The 26,281-nt window shown below is 37.5% G+C and overlaps 1 protein-coding gene across 1 annotated transcript; it reads left to right on the plus strand.

Moving 5' to 3' along the window:
- Window positions 1-267: 267 nt before the first annotated feature.
- Window positions 268-24,916, plus strand: TRHR (thyrotropin releasing hormone receptor). The gene is made up of 3 exons (XM_039329530.1): window positions 268-1,050; window positions 23,601-23,987; window positions 24,793-24,916. Exons 1-3 carry the CDS (start codon window positions 268-270, stop codon window positions 24,799-24,801), a joined length of 1,179 nt encoding a protein of 392 aa, XP_039185464.1. The 3' UTR covers window positions 24,802-24,916.
- The last annotated feature ends 1,365 nt before the right edge of the window (window positions 24,917-26,281 follow it).

Below are 26,281 nucleotides of genomic sequence, written 5' to 3' on the forward strand. Positions count from 1 at the left end.
GTATTCTAACATAATTGTTTACCAAAACGAACCCCCAAATCTAGCTGATTAATGAGATGGAGAGAGGGACCATCCTGTAAGGTAGTCAGATCTGTTCATACGTTTTGGGAAATGGGTCAATGCACTGTTGGAAGCTAAGGGTTTAATATATGTGTGATGTAAAGCCTCCAGACAGGAATTTCACCTCACATTAGACTCCCTGTGATTATTTTTTTCCCCCTAGGAAGGCAATGAGAAAATGTGCTGACCAGAAGCAGCCAGGCAACAATGGAGAACAATACAGGCAATGGACAGAATGAGACAGAACTTCTGCCAAATCTGGAAGTGGTCACTACTGAATACCAAGTGGTCACTATCTTTTTGGTTCTCCTTATTTGTGGGCTAGGCATTGTGGGCAACATCATGGTAGTACTGGTGGTACTTAGGACAAAGCACATGAGGACCCCAACTAATTGCTATCTGGTCAGCCTTGCAGTAGCGGATCTCATGGTCCTTGTGGCTGCTGGACTACCCAACATTACTGAAAGCATTTATGGCTTCTGGGTTTATGGCTACATTGGATGTCTCTGCATTACTTACCTCCAATATCTTGGTATCAATGCTTCTTCTTGCTCTATTACTGCCTTCACTATTGAGAGGTACATTGCCATTTGCCATCCCATCAAAGCTCAGTTTCTATGCACTTTCTCCAGAGCCAAAAAAATCATTATTTTTGTCTGGGCGTTCACCTCTATCTATTGCATGCTCTGGTTTTTCTTACTGGATCTAAACAGGGAAGTCTACAAAGAAGCTACAGTAGTGTCTTGTGGGTATAAAGTGTCTCGGAGTTACTACTCTCCAATCTATATGATGGACTTTGGGATATTCTATGTCATGCCCATGGTCTTAGCAACTATCCTCTATGGGTTGATTGCTAGGATTTTGTTTCTGAACCCCATTTCATCTGACTCTAAGGAAAGCTCAGCAACATGGAAGAATAATTTGGCTCCCTCGAGCAAAACCAAATCAACCAACAAGACCTTCAACAGTGCTGTGGCTTCAAGAAGACAGGTAAGAAAACTGCCCTCCAAATGGTTTGGGAAAATTATAGGTTCCATCTGTAGCAAGAGTCTTCTGGATGGAAAGTACAAACAAAATGAGGCCTCCATATTCAAAGATGCTATATCTGCATTCGTACATCATACAAAGCTTCCTTAATTTATTTGGTTATTTATATAACAATAAATATGTCACTAACAATCAAAATATTTATGTTCTAAAAATATAAAGCCAGAATTGATATTAGAAAAAAAAAATAAACTATCAACAAATTAAGACTGCCCAAAGTATGGTGACTAAAGAGTTGTTAAAAGTCAATATCAGCACCATAATTTCAACTGGGAATACATTCTAGAGATTAGAAGCTGCTAACTGGTTGATCCCAATTCAGCTCATGAAGCATTGCAGTTGACTTTCCCTAAATGATTTCAGTTAAGAGGGAATAATTTTTCTTCAATAATCTAGACCCAAGATATTTAAGGCTTTAAGAATAATAACTTTTGTATTTTGTCCGGAAACAAATGGGCAGCTGACATAATGCTACTTGCATAAGTGTAATAAAGTCCCTTTGACACTTTCCATAAATGAACCTGGCTGTTGAATTTTTATAGGAAGTGAAATCCTGGACTATATCCAAAAATAGTCCTCTACAGAGTCCATTGAAATAATTACCAATGCATTTACCACCATTTTGATGTGTTTCATGGTTTTTAGCTTAGTATATTGCTAAGTATCAGCTGTAAACTATGGGTTTACGGTTTAGTATGTTGTATGAACCCAGATAATCATTGTTTATTTTATAAACTACATTAAAAAAAATACCAGTTACTTTATGCAATGTGTGAACCAGACCATTTTATTTGAGTGACAGAAGTTGAGGATGAACAATGGAGTGAGGGGGATTTGCAGAATTTATGCCCTGGTTTTTTTTTTTTAAAGATTTCTGGAGTAATTTCAGCCCTGTTAGTATATTTGAAGAATGGTGGTGTTCTTTTTCTAATGAGTTCCAAATGTAACATGCATTCCCTTTGAGTCCTTTGGGTTTGCAATTGTATTCAGTAATAAGCTTAGTGATATCTCAGCATGCAGCACCTTTAAGTTATATCTAGTAAGATTATCATATCATAATTATTTAAACAGTTGTGAAATGCAAAATGATGAGACTTGCTCTGTGGGATTGAGGCATTGCAATGCCTAGAGCTTTCTAGCTCTCTAAGAAGATAAAAAAGAATTGCTACAACATCAAATATCTCTATGATAAGCAAAAATACAATAAACCTTCATGGGTGCAGTCTCAGGACTTGAGCCCAATTCAATACATATGGTAGTCCTTTGAGTTTGAAGAAGACATATTGTTGTGCAGTTCATCTATGGACACAGAGGTGGCCCTGCAATCCCAAACTGGAAGTGCTGAGTCTTGCACAATGGGGGCACTGAACGTCCATTGTTGTAGTAACTCTGGCTATTATTCTGAGATTACATTCATGGTTGTCTATCATTTTTGGCAGTATCTATCTTCAAAGCCAGTGGAGGCTTCATAGCACAGGGCTTGCCAACAGGTTGTGTCAGCAGCTGCAGCATCTAGTTCCCTTGGCTGGATGTCACAGTGGCATAGGTTTCTTTCACAGCATCTGTATAGTTGTTGTGTGGTTGATTTCAAGGTCTGTTCTCAGATTCCATTACACTATAGAGCAACTGGTGAGGCTTACAGTAGTCATCCATTCTGACGACAAATCCAACCCACTTCATCTGGGCTCTTCTGGGATTCAGTGCTGATGAACTGATCCAAGACTTCCAGGTTGGAGATACAGTTTTGTCAGCAAATGCCGAGAATGGAGCAGAAAGTGTATATGTGACATTTCTCCAAATGTTGGATATCCCTTTGGTATAGAGTCCAGGACTCAGATCTATAGAGAAGGTAAGGGACAGCCACAATTGTATAGACTTTCAGCTTTGTGGACATGCAGACGTCAGGTTGATTCAGCATTCTAGTATGCAACTGCCCCAGTACCTGGCTGGCCTTGCTGATTTCTTTGCCAAAATCTCATCTCTTGAGATGATGATGTTTCCCAAGTATTTGAAGCTATTTTCATTTGTCAGTTGGGTGTCACCAGCAGTGGTTTTTGGTTCTGTGGGCTTGTTGTTTTGCATGGACTAGTAAAGCACTTCAGTCTTGTTCAGGCTGATAGTAGACTGAAGAGAAGCATATGGGAATTTGTTTAGCATCAAGTATAGATCATTGTCCTTCTCCACTATGAATAAATAGTCATCTTGAATGACTGTATGAAGGCACTTCATCTGTGCATTCAAGTGGTGAAGAAAGCCTTCCAATTTGTACTCAGTGTACACCCCTCCTTCAAACTCTGAATAGAATTTGGAAGTGAAGAACAGACTGAATAGGATATTATCAGACTCTTAATACCACATGAAAAGTCACTGATTTTTCACTCTGGCATCACAAATTTAATATCCATAATCAAGACTCAATATCAATGCTATTATAATTATTATTCTCAGTTCTAACATATCTGCTTGACTTGCTTTATTGCTTTAATTTAAGCCATACTTACTGTATGGCTTATAACCCACCAAAAGAACTCTGGATAATAAGTAGATAATACACATTTTAAATAAATTAAAAAATAAAACATTAAAATATGGAAAATGCAGATAAAGAGATGTCTTTCTCCCTCTCTCACAATTTTAGAAAAGGAGGAGACCTCCACTGTCATTAAATTCAGGGAGGCTCTAGAGATGATAAAGGGAGGAACTTGTTTGACACAATACAAAACTAAACTATGGATAAGTCTCTACCAGCTATAATGATGGTGTTGATCCCCAGTGTAGAAAATTGGAAGAGGGTCTTGACAAATTCATGGAAGACAAGATAATCAAGGTCTGTAAAATTGGATGATGGAATTTAAGACAATAGGACCTCAAGACCAGCTATTAGGGAATAACAGTGGAAATGATACCTTGCACGGTTCTAAATGCAGCTCGTTGGTCACTCTGTGAGAATGCTATGTGAGAGGATGCTTTTAGCCTGATCCAGCAGGGTTCTTCTTAACTTCTTAATACTGAAGTTGTCTGGGTAGATTGAGAAAATAGTGCAGGAAGCCTACCATTTTTTTTCTCCATCAGAGCACCAAGGTAGATGCCTGCTTGATAGGCTTGTTTTGGTCAGACATTCGAGGATGCTGTGGATGATGTGTGGAGGTATTTGGTGGTCCTTGTTGGTTTGATGTTGATGCCAGTGGTGTTGATGCCAGTTGCCTGAGCTAGCAGGAGGGATGGAATGAGCAGTGGTAGCAGCAACAACAACAGAGGTGAAAACAACTGGCATGGTGGCAGTGGGTCAAAAACTGGACGCTAGCATGAATGCTTTCCTGAGTGGAACTGAGTGGGGTGCTGAGTGGAACTGCATTGGATAAATGATCCTGTAATTGCAGATCTGTGTTGAGCGGACTGTGGTTTGAGAAGCTACAGATCTGTTGTCCTTGCTTCAACTGGCAAGTAATGTGGAATGGTCTCTGGACAACTTGCCCCCCCCCTTCATGGGATTGCTAGCAAAGAGAATGTAAAGACACATTGCTGGTACAGGATGAGGAAATGGCAATGGCTGTTGGATCCTGATTTTTTGTTGATATTATTATTATTGTTGTTGTTTAAATTTCTCTGCTGCCCCTTTCCCTTACAAGGTGACTGCTTGGAGTTCCCAGTATAGCTGAGGGCCCAGGTGGTCAGCCAATTTTAGCAATGGGAACAGGAGGAAGGCAGTGAATCCACTGCCTTGTGTCTTGTAACTGCTGTTCAAGTGGCCATATGGTAAAACAGCCATTTTGGTGGATTTCCTTGCCAGTCTGGGATGACTTGGGAGTGAAGCTGCTAGCCTTCAGACTTAGGTTATTGCATGGATCATGAGTTTTTTTGCAAGATTTGGTAATTAGACCTGGGGGGCTAGAGTGGGGGGATTCCAGTGCTTATGCCTGGTCCCTTTGAAGAGTGTGTGGTGCTGGGGGAGGGGAGGGAGATGAAAGAGAAAGATTTAGTTTTGGGTGCTGGAGAGTTTGGAAAGAAGGAAGGTTGAGTGAGGTATTTAGAATTTCAGTTTATGACGTCTGAGAATTTTAGATGTTACAATCCTACTAGATTCGTTACAACTTTAGAATGGACTTATCTAAGCTTCATGATGGTAATTTAAGAGTGGTATAGGGATCCAGCACAAATCATAAATTCAATATATCTTTGTCAATACCATTATAGTTTTATATAATTCTTAGATAAAGGAAAAAACTGGAGGAGAAAAGAAATAGTTTTGCTAAAAACAGAGTGTTAACAAAAATATATGGAGAAATATTGTATATGTTCTTTGTCAGCTAGAGATGATGTGCAATAAAAACTCTTGTTTTACATTCAGTATGGAGTTAGCAGAAAAACAGACCTTGGAGGTCTTCTAGTCTAGCCCTTGCTCAAGCAGGAGACCTTATACCATTAAACTGGGCACAATGTACATACTTTAATTTTTAACTCCCTAAGATAAAATTAAATTCATTAAAATTAAATCAAATTTTAACTTAGGGGGATCAAAACTAAAGTAGATATTTTGTCTTGTCAGTCTGCTGCATATGGTTTGAATCAGGCATTTGACTAAGAGGTGGATCACATCTATTTCTATCGATCTATTGATGTATTTTTATTTGAGTAGCAAGTTTACAGGAATTCTTTGGCTCTTCTGCCCTTTCATGATCAATTATTTCTGTGTTTGCATAGTTGAATGGATGGTTCATTCTGAGGGTTTGGGTGGCTGTTACCTCTGACCTTCTTTGGTGTACTTGGTGTCTCCCGCTTTGTTGTGTCAAATGACATCTAGAGTTGATTACAGCCGCGAGGCTGTTAGTAGGACAATATTGGAAGAAGGAATCTTTGCCTACATTGCAGGAATGGTTTCTTAAAGTGTCTCATTTGGCGGAAATGGCAAAGATTTCGGCTTTCTTAAAGGGTCAAACGCAAGAGAAATTTCTTGCTGTTTGGGATAAATGGATAAAATTCATACAATTTAAATTTTTTTTTTTATTGAAATTTTTCAAAAATTTTACAAATAAACATCCCCCCCCCTCCCAAACCACCCCACCCTCCCCCCCGACTTCCCAGAACTGAATATAGGATTATTTAACAAATTTTAAAAAATAACGTTTACAATTTATAAGATAATTAATAAAAATAATAAAGGTCATAATAATAATATATATAATAATATATATAATAATAATATGCATAACATAAGCTTTAAAATGAATAATATATACTAAAAAAGAAAGAAAGAAAAAAAAGGGAAAAGAAAAGAGAGAGAGAAAGAAAAAAGAAAAAAGTAGACGAAAAATAAAACATATATATAAAAAAAATATATATGTAATAATACGTAAAGAAAAAAGGAAAAAAGAAAGAAGGAAAAAACAATCATTACAAGTTATAAAAAAGCTAAATGGTATTTTTCCATATCCAAATTATATTGTATGAAATTTATCCATTTTTCCCATACTGCAAAAAATTTCTCTTGAGATTGCTCCTTTAAAAAAGCCGAAATCTTTGCCATTTCTGCCAGATACGAAACTTTGTGAAACCACTCTTGCAAAGTAGGCAAGGATTCCTTCTTCCAATATTGCCCTATTAACAGCCTAGCAGCTGTAATCAAATTTAACATCAATATAACCTCCTTGGCATCACAATCAGTAACAATACCTAGTAAAAATAATTGCGGAGTAAATTTTACCCTCCGTTTAAAAATTCTTTGGATATTCCACCATATCTTAATCCAAAAAGCTTTTATATGCTTACACGTCCACCAAGTATGATAATAAGTAGCATCCAAATGTCCACATCTCCAGCATTTCGGCTGCAGATTAGGGTACATAATAGACATTTTCTTTGGATCAAGGTGCCATCTATAAAACATCTTATAAAAATTCTCTCTTAAATTTTGCGCTTGTGTGAATTTAACATTTCTTATCCAAATAAGTTCCCAGGTATCCATTGAAATCGTTTCACCAATATTCTGTGCCCATTTAATCATACAATCTTTAACTAATTCAGGTTCTGAGTCCAATTCCACTAAAACCCCATAAACTCTCTTAATATGGGTTGGCCTTTGATCTCTTACTTGTTTTAAAAGAGCTTCATCTTCTCTAAGCCAGCCCATTTTACAATCCATCTTCCATCTGTCCACTATTTGTCTGTATTGGAACCATGAATAAGTTAAATTTTCATGCGTTAATTCTTCCAAAGATTTTAACTGCCAATCTTGGCCATCCCATCTAAGTAACTGTGCATAAGAGACCATATCCATATTAACCCCTTTCCTTATGCCTTCTATGGCATGCCGAGGTATAGCCCATAATGGTATTTTGAAGTCACTTTTATAATACTTTCTCCACACTCTAAGCAAAGAGATTCTTATAATATGAGACTTAAAAACCCAATCCACTTTTTTATTAAATATTAAATAGGCATGCCATCCAAAAAGTAAGTCCCAACCTTCCAAATGAAGTATTTCTATATTTGTTAAATTCACCCAGTCGCTGATCAATGTTAATACTACAGCATCATAATACAATTTCATATTTGGTACCTTGAGTCCTCCTCTCTCACGAAAATCTTGCATTATTTTAAGTTTCACCCTTGGTTTTTTCCCTGCCCAAACAAATTTATTAATACCTTTTTGCCATTCATCTAAATTACGTTCATTCTTTAAAATAGGTAACATTTGAAACAAAAAAATAAACTTTGGCAGGACATTCATTTTGATAACTGCAATTCTACCCATAAGGGATAACTGTAGATTGTTCCAGTTTTTTAAATCCTTCTGTACCTCCATCCACAGCTTTTCATAATTATTTTTATACAGTTTTGCATTAGAAGCAGATAATGTGACCCCCAAATATTTTACCTTATCAACAATTTCAAAATCTGTTAAGTTAACTAAAACCTGTTTATCACCATTAGTCATATTTTTAGCTAATATTTTGGTCTTATTATTATTAATTTTAAAACCAGAAACACATCCATATTGTTGAATCAATTGTAATAATTTTACCACCGAACAGGTAGGTTGAGACAGAGTAACAACCAAGTCATCTGCAAAGGCTCTTAATTTATATTCTTTTTTATTAATTTCTATTCCTTTTATTTCTTGAGACTCCCGAATTTTAATCAACAAAATTTCCAATGTTAAAACAAACAATAACGGAGATAACGGGCATCCCTGTCTTGTTCCTTTTTCTATTACAAAAGCCTCTGACAAACCCCCATTTACAATAAGTTGAGCAGTCTGTTTTTGATATATATTAGATAATACTTGTAATATATTTTGTCCAAAATTCATCTCCTTAATTAAACATAACATAAACTGCCAATTCACTTGGTCAAAGGCTTTTTCAGCATCCAAAAATATCAGGCCTGCAGAGACTTGGTTATTCTTTTCTAGATACTCTAATAAGTTAATAATTTGTCTAACATTATTTTTCATATACCTTCCAGTTATAAAACCCGATTGATCCTTATGTATAAACTGCTGCAAGATCCCCATAAACCTATTAGCTAAAATTTTTGCAAAGATTTTATAATCCACGTTTAAAAGAGATATAGGCCTGTAATTTTTAGGCAATGTAAGATCTTGATTATCTTTTGGAATCAATGATATAAATGCATTACGCCAAGATGGAGGGATCTCTAAACCCTGTAATAAGTTATTAAACAATTCACACAATGGTTGAGTCATCTCTTCTACTAAAGTTTTGTAATAGATAGATGTCAACCCATCCGTACCCGGCGCTTTGCCCAATTTCAATTGTTTAATAGCTGTAACAATTTCTTCTTTAGTAATTAAGCCATTAATCTCTTTTTCCTGATCTTCTGTTAATTTAGGAAAGTTAACTTTACCTAAATAATTGTTTATATCTGTAGTTTGAATATTGGCACTCTTATATAATTTTTGATAGTATTCTAAAAAGGATTTCTTAATCAATTCTTTCTGATAAACCAATTTACCATTATAATTTATTTTATCTATATTCCTCTGTTTCTGTTTCTTTCTTAACTGATAAGCCAGCCATCTCCCTGGTTTATTAGCATTACAAAATATATTTTGTTTCATAAATAATAAATTGGTTGCAGCTTGATCAGCCATCAACATGTTAAATTGTGTTTTTAACAGTTTTAAAGCTCCTTTCACCTTTTCGTCTAAAGGATTTGAAATCAAAAGTTTCTCTTTTAATTTAATCTCCTCTTCTAAATCTTTACGTTTCTGAGTCTGTTTCTGTCTATGCAAGTTATTCATTTTTATCAAAATACCGCGCATAAAAGCTTTACTTGCATCCCACACCATTGACATTGATGTTCCCTTATTCATATTTAAAGCAAAATATTCCTTTAAACATTCCTTTAATTTATGAACATTTTTTTCTTGTTTGAATAAATTCTCATTCACCCTCCAGGATCTCCTGTCTTCTTTCTCAGCAAACAGTTCCATCCATACTGGACTATGGTCAGACAATGTCCTAGGAAAAATTTTTACATTCTTCACCCTGTTGTATAAGTCTGTTGTAATCAAAAAGAAATCAATTCTTGAAAGAGATTGGTGTCTATCTGAGAAGAAGGTAAAGTCCCTTTCTTCTTGATTACGTTCACGCCAATAGTCCCTCAATTCCCAATCTTCTTTCATGTCAAAGAAGGCTTTAGGTAGTTTAGCCTGTTTAACAAAGGTAGAAGAGCCTTTTTTGTCCTTTTGTATGTCTAAGACACCATTCCAGTCTCCCATTATAATCACAGATCTATAATCCAACAAAGTTATTTTCTGATGTAGCAACCTATAGAATTGCTCCTGTTGCTGGTTTGGTGCATACAACCCCACAATAAGAATTTTCTTGCCATATAAACCAAGTTCAAGCATAACATATCTTCCATGAGGATCTGATTCTAACAGGGTAGCAGATAAGTTCTGTTTAACATAAATTACCACACCCCCTTTTTTCCCAGGGGCGGGAGATACAAAATGAGATCCCAAACGAGGATTGTTTAAGTATTTTTGGTCTTTAGATGTAATATGAGTTTCTTGCAAACAAATAACATCATTGTTGTGTTGTTTCAAATAATGGTAGATTTTTTTTCTCTTTTGAGGAATATTTAATCCATTAACATTCCAGGTCAGGAGCTTTGCCATCTCCCTTGGCCTTAAGCCTGGAGAAGATCCCCTCAAATTCTGCTACTGAAGAATATGTTGCAGAGCTTTTGGGTCTTGCTCCTCCCACCGGCACTGAAACAATTTGCTGAGTAGATTCTTTGATTTCTTTTTCTTTTTTCTGTTGTTCTTTTTCTTTACGTTTGTGTGCTGCATGGGTCATTCTCTGTTCTTTAACCTCTGCTTGAGACATCCATACCACCTGTCCAGCAGTCATCGCACCTGAATCTTCAGATTTCTGTTCCATCTCTTTATCACTCAGGACTTTGTGCATCATGGGCAAAGGTGAGCCTGCACCCAGGACCGTTTTATAAAATTCCTTAGCTTTAGCAACTGTATTAAGTCTATAACGTGTCCCCGCATGGCTCAAAACAATGCCCATCGGAATCTCCCATCTAAATGGCATTTGTCTTGCTTTAAGTTCATTTGCTAAAAAAGCAAAATCTTTTCTGCTTCTTAAAATTTTAGGTGGAATTTCCTTTAAAATAATAATATCTTGAGCAGCAATCTGGAATCTTTTATTGTAAAAAGTTTGCAGAATCTGATTTCGCAAGGACTTCTTAGCAAAATATATCACCACATCTCTAGGCAGATTCCTCTGTTTTGCAATCCAAGAATTAACTCTATAAATTCTTTCCACTTCCCCACGTAACTCATCTTTGTCTATATTCAAAATAACAGCCAAGTCATTAATCACCATTTCCATCAGATCTTGAGTTTTATCTTCTTTCAGGCCCCTTATTCTCAAAGCATATTCCATCTGTCTATACTGGAACATAAGAATATCATCTTGTGAAGTTTCCACTTTTTTCTCCATATCTTGGAATTTATAGTCCAAAAGTTCTACTGTTTCTTCAATTTCCTCCACTCTAGAGTCCAGCTTCACAACCACTGAGGCCACTCCAGATAAAGCTAGAAGTATATCATCCCTCAATATAGTATTATTCTGTTCTAAAAGCTCCTTCATCTCTTTCTTCATTTCTTCCTTGCTTTCAGATTTATTCTGTTCCAAAAGTTGCTTCATTTCCTCCCTAAACTGTGACACAGCACTTACCATTATTTCTTTAATGTCTTGTGCTGATGTGCCAGATGGGGGAGGTGAGGGTGGAGTAGTTTTAGGTTGCTGCACTGAGGGTATTATTTTAAGTTGTTGTTGCACAGTAGAGGTAGCAGGAGAAGAAGTTACCTTAGGAGCTGTAGTAGCTGGTTGTCGTTTTGAAGCCATTATCTTTCTTTCTTCATAAAAATACCAATAAAAAATAAATAGTCCAAAAGTTAAAAATAAGGTAAAATAGGATAAAATGGAATCAATTTAAAAGCTCCCAAAAGATAAAGAAAAACTTAAAAAGGAAAGCAGTATTAAACAACAGTTCAGCCAGTCCGTCTTTCAAAAGAAAAAAAAACTTTCAAAACGCCATTTTACTTTCACTCTCACTTTTCCGCCCGGGAAAAAAAAAAAAAAAGGGAAAGCTCAAAAAATAAGAAAAAATCAACACATGCTAAATAAACTAAATAAACTAAAAAAAAATAAAATAAAACTAAACTATAAATAAAATCCTTTAAACAGTTCTGTCCGGTTTAAGATTACTCACGGTTACTTTAAATACGGAGATGGTAGCGGCGTTTCGCTTTGTTTCCAAAGAAACAAAGACAGCTGAGAGGCGGAGAAGGCAATGAACTCCTAGGGAGCACTCTTTCTACCCCCCTAAAATAAAAATCCAGGGAGGGTTAAGAGGTTCTACCTCTATTCATGTGATCTCTACCCCTTCCCTTCGCCCGGGAAGGGGATTGCGAGCCGCGGGCCAGCTGATGAACGCTGTGCTCCGCGGATCTGACACCATCTCAGGAGGACGGCTACAAAGTAGCCGCCATTTCCACCGCTTTAACCACCGGAAGTCTACAATTTAAATTTGATATAAAAAAATACTATATAGTTTTTTCATAATTTTTAACTTTATATATATATATATTTTCTATTTTATATTCTTTTTTTTATAAATATAATTTTTTTTTAACTTTTTTTAATTAAGCCTATATTCTGCTCTGGGAGGCCCTGGGGGGGGAAGGGGGGGTTTGAGTAGGGGTGGGGGAAGGGGGGTTTTGTTGGGTAATGTTTGTTTTTATTTGTATATGTTGTTTTTTGTTTTTGTATTGTCTTTTATTTTCTGTAAAATTTATAAAACTCTTTAATAAAAAAAAAATGACATCTAGAGTGCACACCTGGGATAACATCAAAGGCTTTTGTCTTAGCCTGAAATTAGACTAGACCAGGGTAGGCAACATTGGCTGTTTTATGACCCGTGGACTTTAACTTCCAGAATTCCATGCTGGCTCAGGAATTCTGGAAGTTGAAGTCCACGAGCCATAAAAGAGCCAAGGTTGCCTACCCCTGGACTAGCCCTTTGGAATGTCCGCCTTTGACATCTACATTCAGATAGAGAAAAAACTGGCACAACTGAGCTTCTGTCAAAGGCTGGTTCCAGTTTGAAATAGGTAGGTTTCATGGAATCACAATGACAAAAGAAATATGCCACAAAGTTTTTATTAAAGAAAAATGCATGCCCGATAAACATGGATTATTATTTTCCCAATATATCTTTATACCAATAAATCCTGGATAAATGTATATAGACACACAGGCATCAGAGAAACCAAAATGACAAAACAAAGTATACAGCTTATTGTATATATAGCTTATTATTAATATAGCTCATTGTACTGGTTTTCCTCTTTTTTTTTCAAAAAATATTGCTCAGACCAAATGGGATTGATTAGCACCATATTTAGGTTACTGTTAAGTGCAAACAACTACACACACACATCCAGAGTTCACTTTATAAACTAATTTATTATGTACTGTCTATAATACAGCCAGGCAGCCTATCCCTGGGAAAAATTAAACAAATCTCCAAAAAACACGGTGTGTGTGGGGGGGGGCTCCTAACTCTTTTGTGTGGTGCAGTGTCTCTGGGCTAGCTCTGTGCTTGATCCATCCTCTCTGCCAGGCCGTGTGTTTTCGAACCATTACAGAAGATATTCGTTAAGTGGATGCATGATTAATTTATGGAATTCACAAACTTAGGAATTGGAATACAATTCTTTCAGTAATGTCTACATGGAACCTTCATGCCTTGTGGCACTCTACAATTGATTGTTAACTGCCGAGGAGTGACACTCAAAGAGCCCAATATTGCTTCAAAATTCTACTAATATGAGAGTTTGGTTATTCTTTCTGGTTCTCCTTGGTACAAGTACAGTAGTTCACAACTTACAATGATTCGTTTAATGACTCTTTGCAGCAGTGGTGGGATTCAAATATGTGAAAAACCGGTTCTCTGTGTGGATGCTGCTTCCAGAAGTCCATTCTGGGCCTGGGCAAAAAAACCTTAGCTACCGGTTCTGCCAAACTAGTGCGAACTGGCTGAATGCCACTACTGAAAAAAGACCATTTTTACACTTATGACTATTGCAGCATTCCGTGGTCACGTGATCAAAATTCAGATGCTTGATAACTGACTCATATTTATTAACAGTTGCAGTATCCCGGGTCATGTGATCATGTTTTGCAGACTTCTGACAAATAAAGTCAGTGGGAAATCCAGATTCACTTAACAACCATGTTACTACTTGCAATGATTCACTTAACAACAGTGGCAAGAAAGGTCGTAAAATGGGAAAAACTCACTTAACAACTGTCCTGCTTAGCAACAGAAATTTTGGGCTCAGTTGTGGTCATAAGCCGAGGACCACCTGTATCTTTCAACCCTGCGATTTTAATATGATATATATGCCATGAGTAAGCAATTTGTAACAGGCTGGAGGCTGCAGTTCTGTCTGTTTGGAGCCGAGGATTGCAATGGATTAGGTAGTGACATGGCCATGGATAGATAGTGACAAGAAGATGGAGTTGTGTTATGGAAATTGATAAAGTCGAGGTGCTCCTTTTCCACAACATTGGTAAGTAAGGATGTTCAACTTTATGAAACATTGCAAGGGCATCTTATTCTGATTCCTCCTTAAACCTGACAGGAAGCCACCGAATGTTAACTGTAAAATAGGTGAGGACTCCAGTGGTTCTAAAATAGTGATGCAAGGACTACATCTAGTTGATAAGACATGAGTAGCCCCTACTTCACCAATTTATGCAAATCACATAATTTGATCTTACAGAGTTATTGTTTGAATAACTGAGATAACCCCACATACAGTATGTTTCTCAGATGAAAGACATGATAAGTTTATTGCTAGCTGTACTGCTAACTCTACGATTACTCCCAGAAGTTGTTGTTGCCAATATTTGGAGGGTACCAGGTTAGGGATGTTTGCTCTCCATCCAAACTGTGCTGCCCCGCTCCACCCCCTACACACACACACACACACACACACACACACACACGGCAAGACTTCTACATGTGTTCATTCAAATCCCCCCAAATGGGTCCTCAGAAAGCAGTCCCGTTGCTCAGGTCCTGATTCCGAGATCAGCATGCAAGAGTCACTGGGTAACCAAGTCCAATGGGCACACACATAGTCCAGGAAAGCAATCAATGACTCAAAAGAGTCAGGATACAAGGCACAAGGCACAGAACTGGGCACATTGCTCCAGCAACACTAAAATTCTCATTACGTAGACGATGCAGGTGCAGCCCTTCATGAGAGGCGAGGTTGCCTCCTTGCGAGTAATCTAGCTGACCAGTGTCGTGCCTGTCTCCTCTCTGCTCTACGTGTCCTTGGATCAGGATGAGGTGTGGACTCCACCTTTTCCTCATTGCTAACAGGTGGCAGCTGCTCCTGGTCCTCACTTGGAGCCTCCTGGCCAACTCGCTGCAGCTGTGGCTCACCTTGTTCAGCCTGTCACTCATCCAATGACCCAGCTAAGGCTCCTCCGGTAGACTAGCACTCTCCAAACCCCGATCTTGACCAACATTCGGCTCCACACTTTCCTCTGCCAACTCAAACTCATCCTCCTCCTCTGAAATCACGTCTGGAGAGAGGTCTGGGAGCAGATCCATGACACAAGCTGTGTTTGCTGTTGTTTGGCGATTCATTACTTAATTCTTCTCACATAGAACTAAGACCTATTCCTTTCAGGTGCCTCTCTTCGTTACCCAACTTGAACCTAGATGAGTTCAAGCATCTTCGCCTGCCAGAAAAGAAAGCTCTTAGCAGAGAACGTAATCTCATTACAGCTTTTGAAATCAATGGCATCCTTTTCAAAATTTATAGTTTTGTATTGCGAGAAAGAAGTCTTAACTGAAGTTTCATAATGGCATTCCTATGAAACTATTCCTTTTCCCCCTTAGGTTCCCCCCCCCCCAAGATGTATTGTCCTGTGTTTCTGGAAGTCTGTGCCAAACTCCTTGCATCATATAATTAAGATTACATTAGTCTTTGGTCCTCCAGCATAACTCCAGAGAGCCAAATGTGTCCAATCTGTTCCAACTGATACTGCCAGTAGGTTCTGCTATAAACATTAATAATGTTTATATTTAATTTCCCAAAATTCTGCTCCAGGTTTTTTGCAAAAACAAAACAAAACAACAAAAAACCCTAAAACTGTCTATTATCTCACTACTACATATCACTTCTGGCTAGAAGAACACATTATGGATGTGACGGTCAGGCTTTCTTTCATTTTCTTCTTCTTCTCAACTTGAAATGTTAGATAATCTAGTTATGCTTTTTTAAAAAATTGACTGGGGACAGTATCCAAGGAAGAAAGAGTTACCTCATCTTGAAACAAGAATTTTAATACATCTAGTTAATAGATTTGGCTGTTTGAGTCAGCTGATTTTTAAAATTGTACAAGTAGTCCTCAACCTACGACCACAACTGAATCCAAAATTTCTGTTGCTAATTGAGACAGTTGTTAAGTGAGCTTTGCCCCATTTTACAATCTTTCTTGCCACAGTTGTTAAGTGAATCACTGCAGTTGTTAAGTTTGTAACACGGTTAAGTGAAGCTGGCTTCCCCATTGGCTTTGCTTGTCAGCAGGTCATACAAGGTGATCATGTGATCCCAGGATACTGCAAAGGCCAAATATATGAGCCAGTTTCCAAGCATCCAAATTTTGATCACATAACCAAGGGGATGCTGCAATGGTCATAAGTGTGAAAAACAGTTATAAATCACTTTTTTCAGTGCTATTGTAATTTTGAATGGTAACTAAACAAACTGTTGTAAATCATGGACTAACCATATCCCTGATGCTCAGATTTATATTATATAAAGCAGAACTCTTTCAGTGGTAGGCCTATTAAATTATGGAATTTTTTTCCTGCTTTGCAAATCATGCATGGCCTCAACTCTGCACCTTTTAAAGTGAAGTAGAAAAGCTCATATATCTGGTTGCTTTATCTGAGGTTTTTTTTTTTAATGTTTTAATTATGCAGGTTCAAATTAAAAGGTTTTAAAATAGCAGAGACCAAAATTGGATGGACCGTAGAACTGTCCATCATAGATAAAATATCATTGCAACACAAGTAGTCCTCGACTTACAATCGCAATGGGGATGTGGTCATTAATGGAGAAATCATGTGACTGTGCCCAATTTTATCCTCTTTTTTGCTGTTATCATGCAGTTGTTAAGTGAATCCAGCTTCCTTCATTGATTTTGCTTGTCGGAAGTTGGCTGGGAAGGTTGCAAATGATGATCACACGATCTCAGGATGTTGCAAGCACATTGTAAACACAGGTTGGTTGCCAAGTACCTGGAATCAAGACAGAAGAAAGTCTTTTGTAAAGAAGTCCTGCAACCTAACACAATATATGCCAAGAGTCATTTGATGTCAGCGGGATACCAATTAAATAAATACATGCATGCAGACATATATGCATAATATTTTTATCAGGGGACCAAAGCATCTGCTATTGTCTTGGTGTCCCAAAATCTTTGTTAATTCTCTCTTTCAGCAGCTGGGGAAGCAAAATGATAAGATACAAAGTAGGCCAACAAAAATGGTAGTATCTCCAAGTCTAATGGATTAATGGATAATCAGCAGTTCTCATCAGATACACAGTGTGGATTTGCTACTCCAGAATTCAAAAGGCAGAGAAGAAAAGGAAGAAAAATAAGGTGGAGACCTAATGGCTTTACATTAGTTTGAAATATAGACAAAATACATCCTCTTGACTTGGGTATAACAACCAATTGGTTTGGAACTGGAAAAGTGTTATTAAAACTAAAGGGCATTTAAGTTCCCCAGAAGCACCTGAAATGCCTGGTTTTTTTTACCCAGCATCAGGATCCATGTAATTGCATATCACATATCCTGGGTACGTGTGTTTTGCTGCATGTCAGGTGTAGAGAGAACACAGGAAGCTTTATGTTCACCTGAAGTGGCCGCAATCAATTTCCTCTAAAACCTTCAAGCCCTCTTTTCAGAAATACTATTAATAATAAAATGAGAGAACTCCTTTGGCAGACTGCAGGCCAAGAAAATATCATGCTTTATGTTGCTGTCCAGAAAAGTGATTCTTAATAATCAAGGGTTAACTTGTTACAGCATGGAATAATCCCGTTCAAATCTTCAGTAAGGCAGCCCTGTTCTCTTTTGTGATTCCCGATTCCAGTTCTTTGCCTCAGCCTTCTCTTCTTCTAGATTAATTTCATTCCATGTCTATTCTGTGAAAAAAGAGTAGCTACAGAATGCAAATAGAAAGAAGATAATTTCTGGCACTGTTGCCCCCATTAAAAAATATATTTTTCTGTAAAAACTGTTTGCATTTCTGTTTTTGGATCTCTCCTGCTGCTGGGCCTTCTTTGTTCAACAGAGGAGCAGCTGAGTTTGTTATCAAAAAGATGTCTTATATTGCTGAAAGTCAGAATTCCTCAAGCAAGGTACTCTTCTGTTATGTGGACTTCAAGTCCCAGTAAACTTCATTACAGCCCATCCCTGGCTAAGCATTCTGAGAGCTGAAGTACACACATTTAGGAGTGAAATATTTGTAAACAGCGCAAAGCTGGGAAGAATAGCCAATATTTTAGAAGACAGACTCAGCTCCAGAAAGATCTTGACAGACTTGAGTACTGGGCCCTATCCAACAACATGCAGTTCAGTCGTGAGAAAAGTAAGGTCCTGCACTCAGGAAATACTAAATGCATAGGTATAGAATAGATGGTACTTGGTAGGTGTCTTCCAGTACTTGAGAGGCTATCACAAGAGAAAGGAGATTGACTTATTCTCTAGGGCACCAAAGAGGACAAGAAGAATGGGGAAAAGCTTGCAAAGAGAAAGCCAACCTAGAAATAAGGAGAAATTTTCTGACAGCAAGAGCAATTAATCAGTGGAATACCTTACCTCCCAGGATTGTGGGTACATCATTACTGGAGATTTTCAAGAATAGTCTGGACAACCATTTGACTGGGATGGTACAAGGCTCCTGTCTTGAGCAGGGGTTTAACTAGAAGACCTCTGAGGTCCTTTCCAACTCTATGAATCTATCATCACACTATTATGGATGCAGTCTTGACTGTTTTATCTACATTCTGCAGACAACCCTGGAGAAAGTTGTGTCTTTTTCCAGCAATAAAGCATCTGTTTGGGATGGGCATTGCTTTAGCCTAGCTGAGTATGGGAACCATCAGACCAGAAGCTTCTGCCAGTAGCACCATTGGTCTAAATTCTTTCCACAATAGTTAAAAACAAAACATGTGTTGCAAAACTTCAAGCATCTTCCTGATCAATTGAGATACTTACCCAGAATTTTTTTAAATCCCAACTGTGCATAGTTTATATTGTAAAGTCCTTAGAAGTGGCCAATCCAAACAAGAATATTCTTCAATCAGCAGAGTCTTTGTCTTCTGCTGAGTTGTTTCATTAGTAAAGAGGATTAAGCCTTTTTTCTTGGAAATCATAATTCAGAGTAGCAATTGTAGCACTTAGCTAATTAGAAATATTATGCTCATCGGAATATTTTTAAAGATTAAAGATGGTTATAATATAAAGATGGTCCCTTAACAATACAAAAATATAATTATAAAAAGAGCCCTCTTTTCAAGTATCAGACCTAAATTAAACAATTAAGAGCTTTCTTAACAAGCACCCTAACAAAATGTTTTCTTGTCAAAAAGCTCTCTTGATAATTGAATAAAAGAGAGCTTTTAATGAAGCTGCAAACCTATATAGATGGTATCATTATTTAGAATGACGGTTAAAACAGATGAGTTCAAAACACTTCATTTTGTTTTCAATTTCCTTTATTAAGAGTAATTTATGCTCTGCCATGCAAAGGAAGAGAAGGAAGAAATGAGACATATTAAAACATATTAAAACCAATGAGAATAATGGTGTTCCCTAATGGAAAGATCTAAAACAAAGAATATTAGCGAACAAAGACAAATAAGATAAGATAACCTTTATTGTCATTTTTTTACATTTTATACATGTCCCAGGATAATGTTGCAGGATCCAATCTGAGTTGGTCACCAGGACCAGACTGGAGGTGTATTCTTCTAAGCTTTTGGACTGGAGCCCATCCTTAAGGATTTTTTTTCTTTCTTCTTTCCTTTCGTTTCTCTCCCTTGCATGTTGCTCAGGCATATGTGAATATTGGAGAATATTCAACTTTTTAAATGAAACAAAGACTGTTGTTTGAGTTGGTTGACAAGCATTCTCTCTCATTATGTAGTGACCGGCTTTCTTTGCTGTAATTTATTTCCCCCCCCCCCTCTCTCAGCATGGTTGTCCCAATCTGGATCATATTGTCTTGGGCTAGCAACTAAATGGATACAGAATGATATGTATTATGTTGCACTCTTGCCTTAAGCCCCAAGATTCTAAACCCAAATTATTTCCTTTAGGATTTAATAGGGATGTAAACTGCTCTCTAAACATTGTTGGTGCCTTGGCTTCTTCTACATCAAGTCAGAGGTGGCCATCCTATGACTTTCTGCTGCCTTTTGGTGTTCCCTTCCAAAAGTGCTTGCTAATTGTAATTTTGAACATAGTTTTGATTTTGCCAGCTTCCTCAAAGATCATGGGAACTGTGAAAATGCTTTTACCTGGCCTAGTTTATAAGGAGAACAACTAACTATTCAAAAGAGATGTTGGTCCTGTTTTACAGGGAGGGATATCCACATTTATTCATGGAACATGACTTCTGGCTTTGCCTCTTTGAATAACTTTGTGCTTATGGAAGCCCAGGATGTTCAGATAATAAACTGGTGGGATTACAGTAACCTTTGCCTATCTCTATCCCTTTCTAGCCCAACTCCTTTCAAATCTCCCTTCTATTTGACCAAAGATAAAGTTCCCCTGCCCCAGACTCCAGGGGGCATGTTCATCTCTGTTTCTAAGCTGAGGTATTATCTGAAGACAGTTCCATGGTCATGCTGAGGCACATGGAATGCTCTTACTTTCCCACTGAAGTGATGCTTATTTATCTACTCATATTTGCATGTTTTTGAACTGTTAGGTGGGCAGGAGCTGGGGCTAGGAATGAGAGTTCACCTCGTGTTGTGCAGCATAAACCTGGGTTGGCAGCTGACAAGCTCTGTGTGTCTTTAACCACTTAGCTATACCCCTCTCCCCCATTTCACTTGCAAGGCTGTAATAAGATGCTTCCGCCATTCCATTTTCTTCCTCATGGTAGTCTGGTTTACTTCTCAAACTGGAAGAAAGAACAGATTATTTCTGCCAGATATCCTTCAGCTACAAGCTGCACAGCAATCCCAAATTTTCTCCTAGTCCCGTTTTCTCATCAGCCTTTTACCCTATTATTTCATTTTAGCTATTGTCTACCCATTGTGGGATGAAGGCCTGTTCCTCATGTTTCCAACCAATATGGTCCTGAGCCTTTTTTTTTTTTTTTTTGCCAACTTGGCCAGCAATATTTGCTGATGTTGTCAATTCATCTTGTTTTAGGTCTCTTTCGTGGAGGCTTTTTATCAAATGGGATACATTCTATGACTGCCTTGATCCATCTGCCATCAGTTCTTCTTGCTATGTGACCAGCCCATTTCCATTTCAGTTCTTTTACCTTTTTGATGATATTGTACGCTTTAGTTTGTTCCCTAATACATGTGCAGGACTTTCTATCCTGCCTTGTAATGCCAAGCATGTATCTTTATTTATTTATTAAATTTATATGCTGCTGATCTCACTATGGAAGTGACTTTTTTTATATCTCTCACTTTTGGAATTGGCCCAGCTTTCTCTTCATCCAGCTGGTTTAGTAATTCATATCAAACAATGAAGGCAAGGCCATCTGGATTTAAACTAGTCCTCACATCCTCTCTACTCCAGCCAGCCTCATCAGCATGCATGTCGTCCCCTACCATCTCCTTACAGCAACAGAAAAATAAAATTACTCTATAAGTCATCATATTAATGAAATTGCATTATTTGAAATGAAATTGGAATTATATAAATCAATTTTGTTTCTGTCTTCAATCTGCCTTTATCTTGAGTGCCCCTTGCACACACACACCCAGACTGTGTACACTTCATTTATGGTAAATACTTGGGGCATTTATTTTCATAGACTAGAGAGCAATTCTCTGTCCAAGATAGATTCCTTCAATCCTTTTTTATCTTCTCTGTCATTATTGTTAGTAATAGCACTAACAGAGCCTCACATTATTCTTATATTAATGGATAATCCTTATTTCCTAATGAAATGGAGCACTCTTAATTAAATGCAATAGGATCAAGGATCTCTGAGTTCTCCATCAGATTAAACAATTTTCACTTATTCTCTGAATCCTTCAGCAGAGGATTTACTGTCAACACAAAGATGGTTAAATTGCTTAAAATTGGTTGGTACCCCCTGACTGGTGAAACCTGAGATTTCATATGCAATTATAGCTATTGGCTTTTTTTAAAAAAAAGTCTGAGTCACCAGAGGTGACCAGGGCTGGATTAATAAAACACCCCTGTGAACCAAAATCAGGAGGACTCTGTGCTTTTGGAAAAAGGTTTGCATTACTTGTTCTAGAATGGTAATAACAATGGACACAATACTATTGTTCACCTGATGAAATATTGATATTCATTAAAATCATTAAAAATTCACATTTCAAAATGGGCTGGAAGACTACATTCTTGAAAAGGGGAGAATTGTTTAACGCTTATCACACGTTCCCTGACTTCACTGTGAAAAGATAAAAACTTAAAGAATCTCTCAAGTCCATCTCAGCTCCTGTTGACCCGTGATATGGCACAAGGTTCTATCTTGTCCCCTATTCTGTTAAACATCAACCAAAACAAAATCCCACTGGTGGGTATTCATTTATTACTTTGGCATGGGAAGACATTGGTATGCACCCAGTAGATCTGAAAATTATTCTCTATTATGGACTGGATGAGAGATAATATACTGAAATTAAATCCAGATAAGAGTAAATTGTTGCTAAGGAGCAAGTAAACTCAGGAATTGAGATGACTGAGGTCCAGGCAGAAGAAGAACATTGTGGCTTCAAAATCTAAGGGACTGGTTTGGACAAAACTCAGCAGCACTTTTTCGTGCAGCTGCTGATAAAAACAGGATCGCCAACATGATCACCAACGATAACGGATATGGCACAAGAAGAAGAAGAAGGCTCTAGATGGGCCTGCATTCTCCTCAAAACCCCTGTATCATAATTAGAATCACGAGGCATCATTGGATTTGCTGATGGTAGCTGTAGTAAAGATCTCATTTGCACATCCATTGGTACTGCACCATTTTTTTTTTCCTGAGCAGGTGATTATTTTAACAAATTTTAGATGACACTTTCTTAAAAAGCATCCAGAAACAGCCCTTGAATAAAATATGCCATCATGGCTCTTAACATGTGAAAAGAACAGAGATCACCTGACACTACACTGAAAGATCTGTATGGGTTCCTGGGTGCCTAAATAACATGATAGCAATGTCCCAATATTTAAGGGCTGTCACAAAGAAAAGGCGATCAGTCTATTCTTCAAAGTACTTGAAGGAAGAACAAGAAGAAATGGATGGAAACTAATCAAAGAGAGAATCAACCTAGAATTAAGGAGAAATGTTAGAAAAAATAATCAGTAGATTGACTTGCCTTCAGTAGTTCTGGATGCTCCATTACTAGAGATTTTTAAGAAGAGATTGGAAAGCCATTTGTCTGAAATGGTACAGGGTCTCCTGCTTGAGCAGGGAGTTGGACTAGAAGATCCCAGGATCCCTTCTAACTCTGTTATTATGTTATTTTATAGGACTTTACTCCCATCTGTTCCCCTTTGTGTAATGATGGTCATATTGATGGAGTTGTGTACAGTAAACTACAGTAAAAGTTCTCTGTTTCTGCATTATATCATTGAAAAGGTTTATGTCATTTTATTTTTTCTCATCAGATATGTCCATTCGCTTTCCACAGGTTACAAAGATGCTGGCCGTGGTTGTAATCCTATTTGCCTTCTTGTGGATGCCCTACAGGACCTTGGTGGTCATTAACTCCTTCCTGTCTCAACCTTTCCAAGAACATTGGTTCCTGCTATTCTGTAGGATTTGCATTTATCTTAATAGTGCCATCAACCCTGTTATTTATAACCTCATGTCCCAAAAATTCCGAGCAGCCTTCAAAAAACTCTGTAAGTGCCAACAGAAACAGCTGGAGAAACCTACCAACTACAGTGTAGCTCTCAACTACAGCATCATTAAAGAAACTGAACATTTCAACACTGAACTAGAGGACATCACGGTTACAGAAGCTTACTTGTCATCCACAAAAGTATCCTTTGATGAAAACTGTGTGACCTCTGAGGTAAGAACCAGAATAACAGCTTGAATTAGTGCCATCTCAATCAATATCCATACAAAAGATCATTGGCATGGTTGGACAACCTTGGTCATAAAGAATCTTATAAAGTGTGTGTCCTTCACTGTTTGGTATATCAAGTTGCGAAAAGATGTCTATACTACTCCTACACAAAACTATTCATTTGCATTTTTGCTAATTTAATAAAAGTGAGGATATATTTGGGTGAAATTATCCAAAGTGAAATGTAGTGTTGCACCAGAGGTGGCAAAGGGGTTGAGCTCTCGGTGCAGAATCTTCTCTCCAGGGTCAAAGAAGGTGTCTGGCTTCTCACAGGTCACTTTAAAACCTAAGGAAAAACATGACAAAGGATTTTCCCCTCATTGGGCTTTCTCAGGTAGGATCTAGAAATATGAAATATGCAACAAAAAACAACACCAATATAACACTTTTCACCAAGATACTTCTAAACAGCATCTCAGTTCCAAAGAAATTATCAAGGTCACTGTGAATAAGGCAAACAGACAACAATTTTTTGCAAGGAAAATCTGTCTGAGAATGTCAGATAGATTTGTCTTAATTCCTACAATTTTGGGGATTTTACCTATGTTTGGATAGATAGAAGGGACTTTTACCATAATTTTCCTGACAGGTTTTTGTTTAAAGCAATGATGAGCCACTTGCAAGCTATAGCATCCAATGAATAGAATGGTTTCAAAATTATGAAAGCTAATATCAAAAGATGACTTTGATCTGGATTAATTGCATGGTTGCCATCTAAAGTGACTCATCCTTCAATTTCTCATTTCAGGTGATGTGAAATTGGAAGAAACTGCCTGATTTACTCCATTCTGTTTTTTGTGCTATTTGATCTCAGAACACCTTTCTCCAACCTGATGTCCTCCGGATATATTGAGAAATCAATTCCCAGAATTTTTAGCTGGGGGTGTGCTGGGTTAGACAAGGCTGTCATAGAGTGATCCACTTCTGAGTCACCCTGCCTATTAATCTAAAAATATCCAAAATGATAAAGGTTAATATGCTCATACTTATTGAAGCTACTTTACTATATATTATTAATGCTTGTTTTATGGAAACTTAGAGGTAAACTGCAGATATGTATGCATGCATCCTTAATATTCAGTTCCTATCCGTATTTTCTAGAGAGAGAAATATTACTTTAGATGTAATATTTTTGTGATTATAACTCAGTCATTAAGAACATTGATGCAATACTGCAGAAGCAGTGTGTAAATATGCGAGTGACTTGCTTGAATGGCCCTGTTTTAGGCTCTTAAGCCATATCATTCTCAAACATGTCCCATAGATAAATGTAATTATCTGCAATGGAAGAAAAACAGTGTGGTATAGTTATTTGCCATACAACTGCCAGTTGAAGTTGAAGGATACCAATCACATTTGCAAAATTGGAACCATCTCCCTATGAAAGACAGTAATTTCAGGAAAGAAATTCCAGTCCAGGCCAAATCCATAAGGCCACCTTCCTTCAACATTAACAAATAGTAATGTAGCATTTACATCACAACAGTTCTTATCTTGTTACAAGCTGCATAAACCCTACTTCTCATTTTGTTCGAATTTAAAGAACTAAATATGGCTGGAGATAAAAGGTTTTTTTCTCCTTTTCATATTGTTACAGTTCTGGGTCAGTCAGTAAAATTAAATGCCACTGTAACATTCTTTCCTCAACTTCTTCAACAGAGGTGAAGAAAATATGTCAACATCAATTGCATTATTTCCTTCAGCCCAACTTTAGAATTCTTCAACTGTAAAGTGTTCTTGCTCTGGAAGAACATACACAGACTATTGTCAGAGTGATTAGTGAATTTCTTATCTTACTTTCTCTTCCTACTGAACATCACCAATCAGTTGGAAAATTGACCACCAATTGTTCTTCTGAATGTAGATCAGGACATGGATTCTCTCCAGCATGATGTCAACCCGCTCCCATAAGAAATGAGCTAGTTGTCCATTACTCTTGTCACTAAAGGCAAAATGATCATGCAGGACTATGTCTCATGCCCGGGCAGAGAAAATGTTCTTCCTTAGTGGATTTACACATTGAGAAGAATATGGGCAGTCCTGACCTTTCTGAACTCATGCTCAAAGTATCTTAAATTGCCTGATTGGCATGTTTTAGGACAGGGGTGTCAAACTCAATTTCACTGAGGGCCACATCAGCATTGCGGTTACCCTTGGGGGGCTGGGTGGGTGTGGCCAGAGTGGGTGAAGCCTACTGGGTAGGCATGGATGGAGTGGGTGTGGCCTAATGGGTGGGC

This window comes from Crotalus tigris, unplaced genomic scaffold, assembly GCF_016545835.1.
Source record: "Crotalus tigris isolate CLP2741 ecotype Arizona unplaced genomic scaffold, ASM1654583v1 scf7180000024399.229188, whole genome shotgun sequence".
NCBI classification, from domain to species: Eukaryota; Metazoa; Chordata; class Lepidosauria; order Squamata; family Viperidae; genus Crotalus; species Crotalus tigris.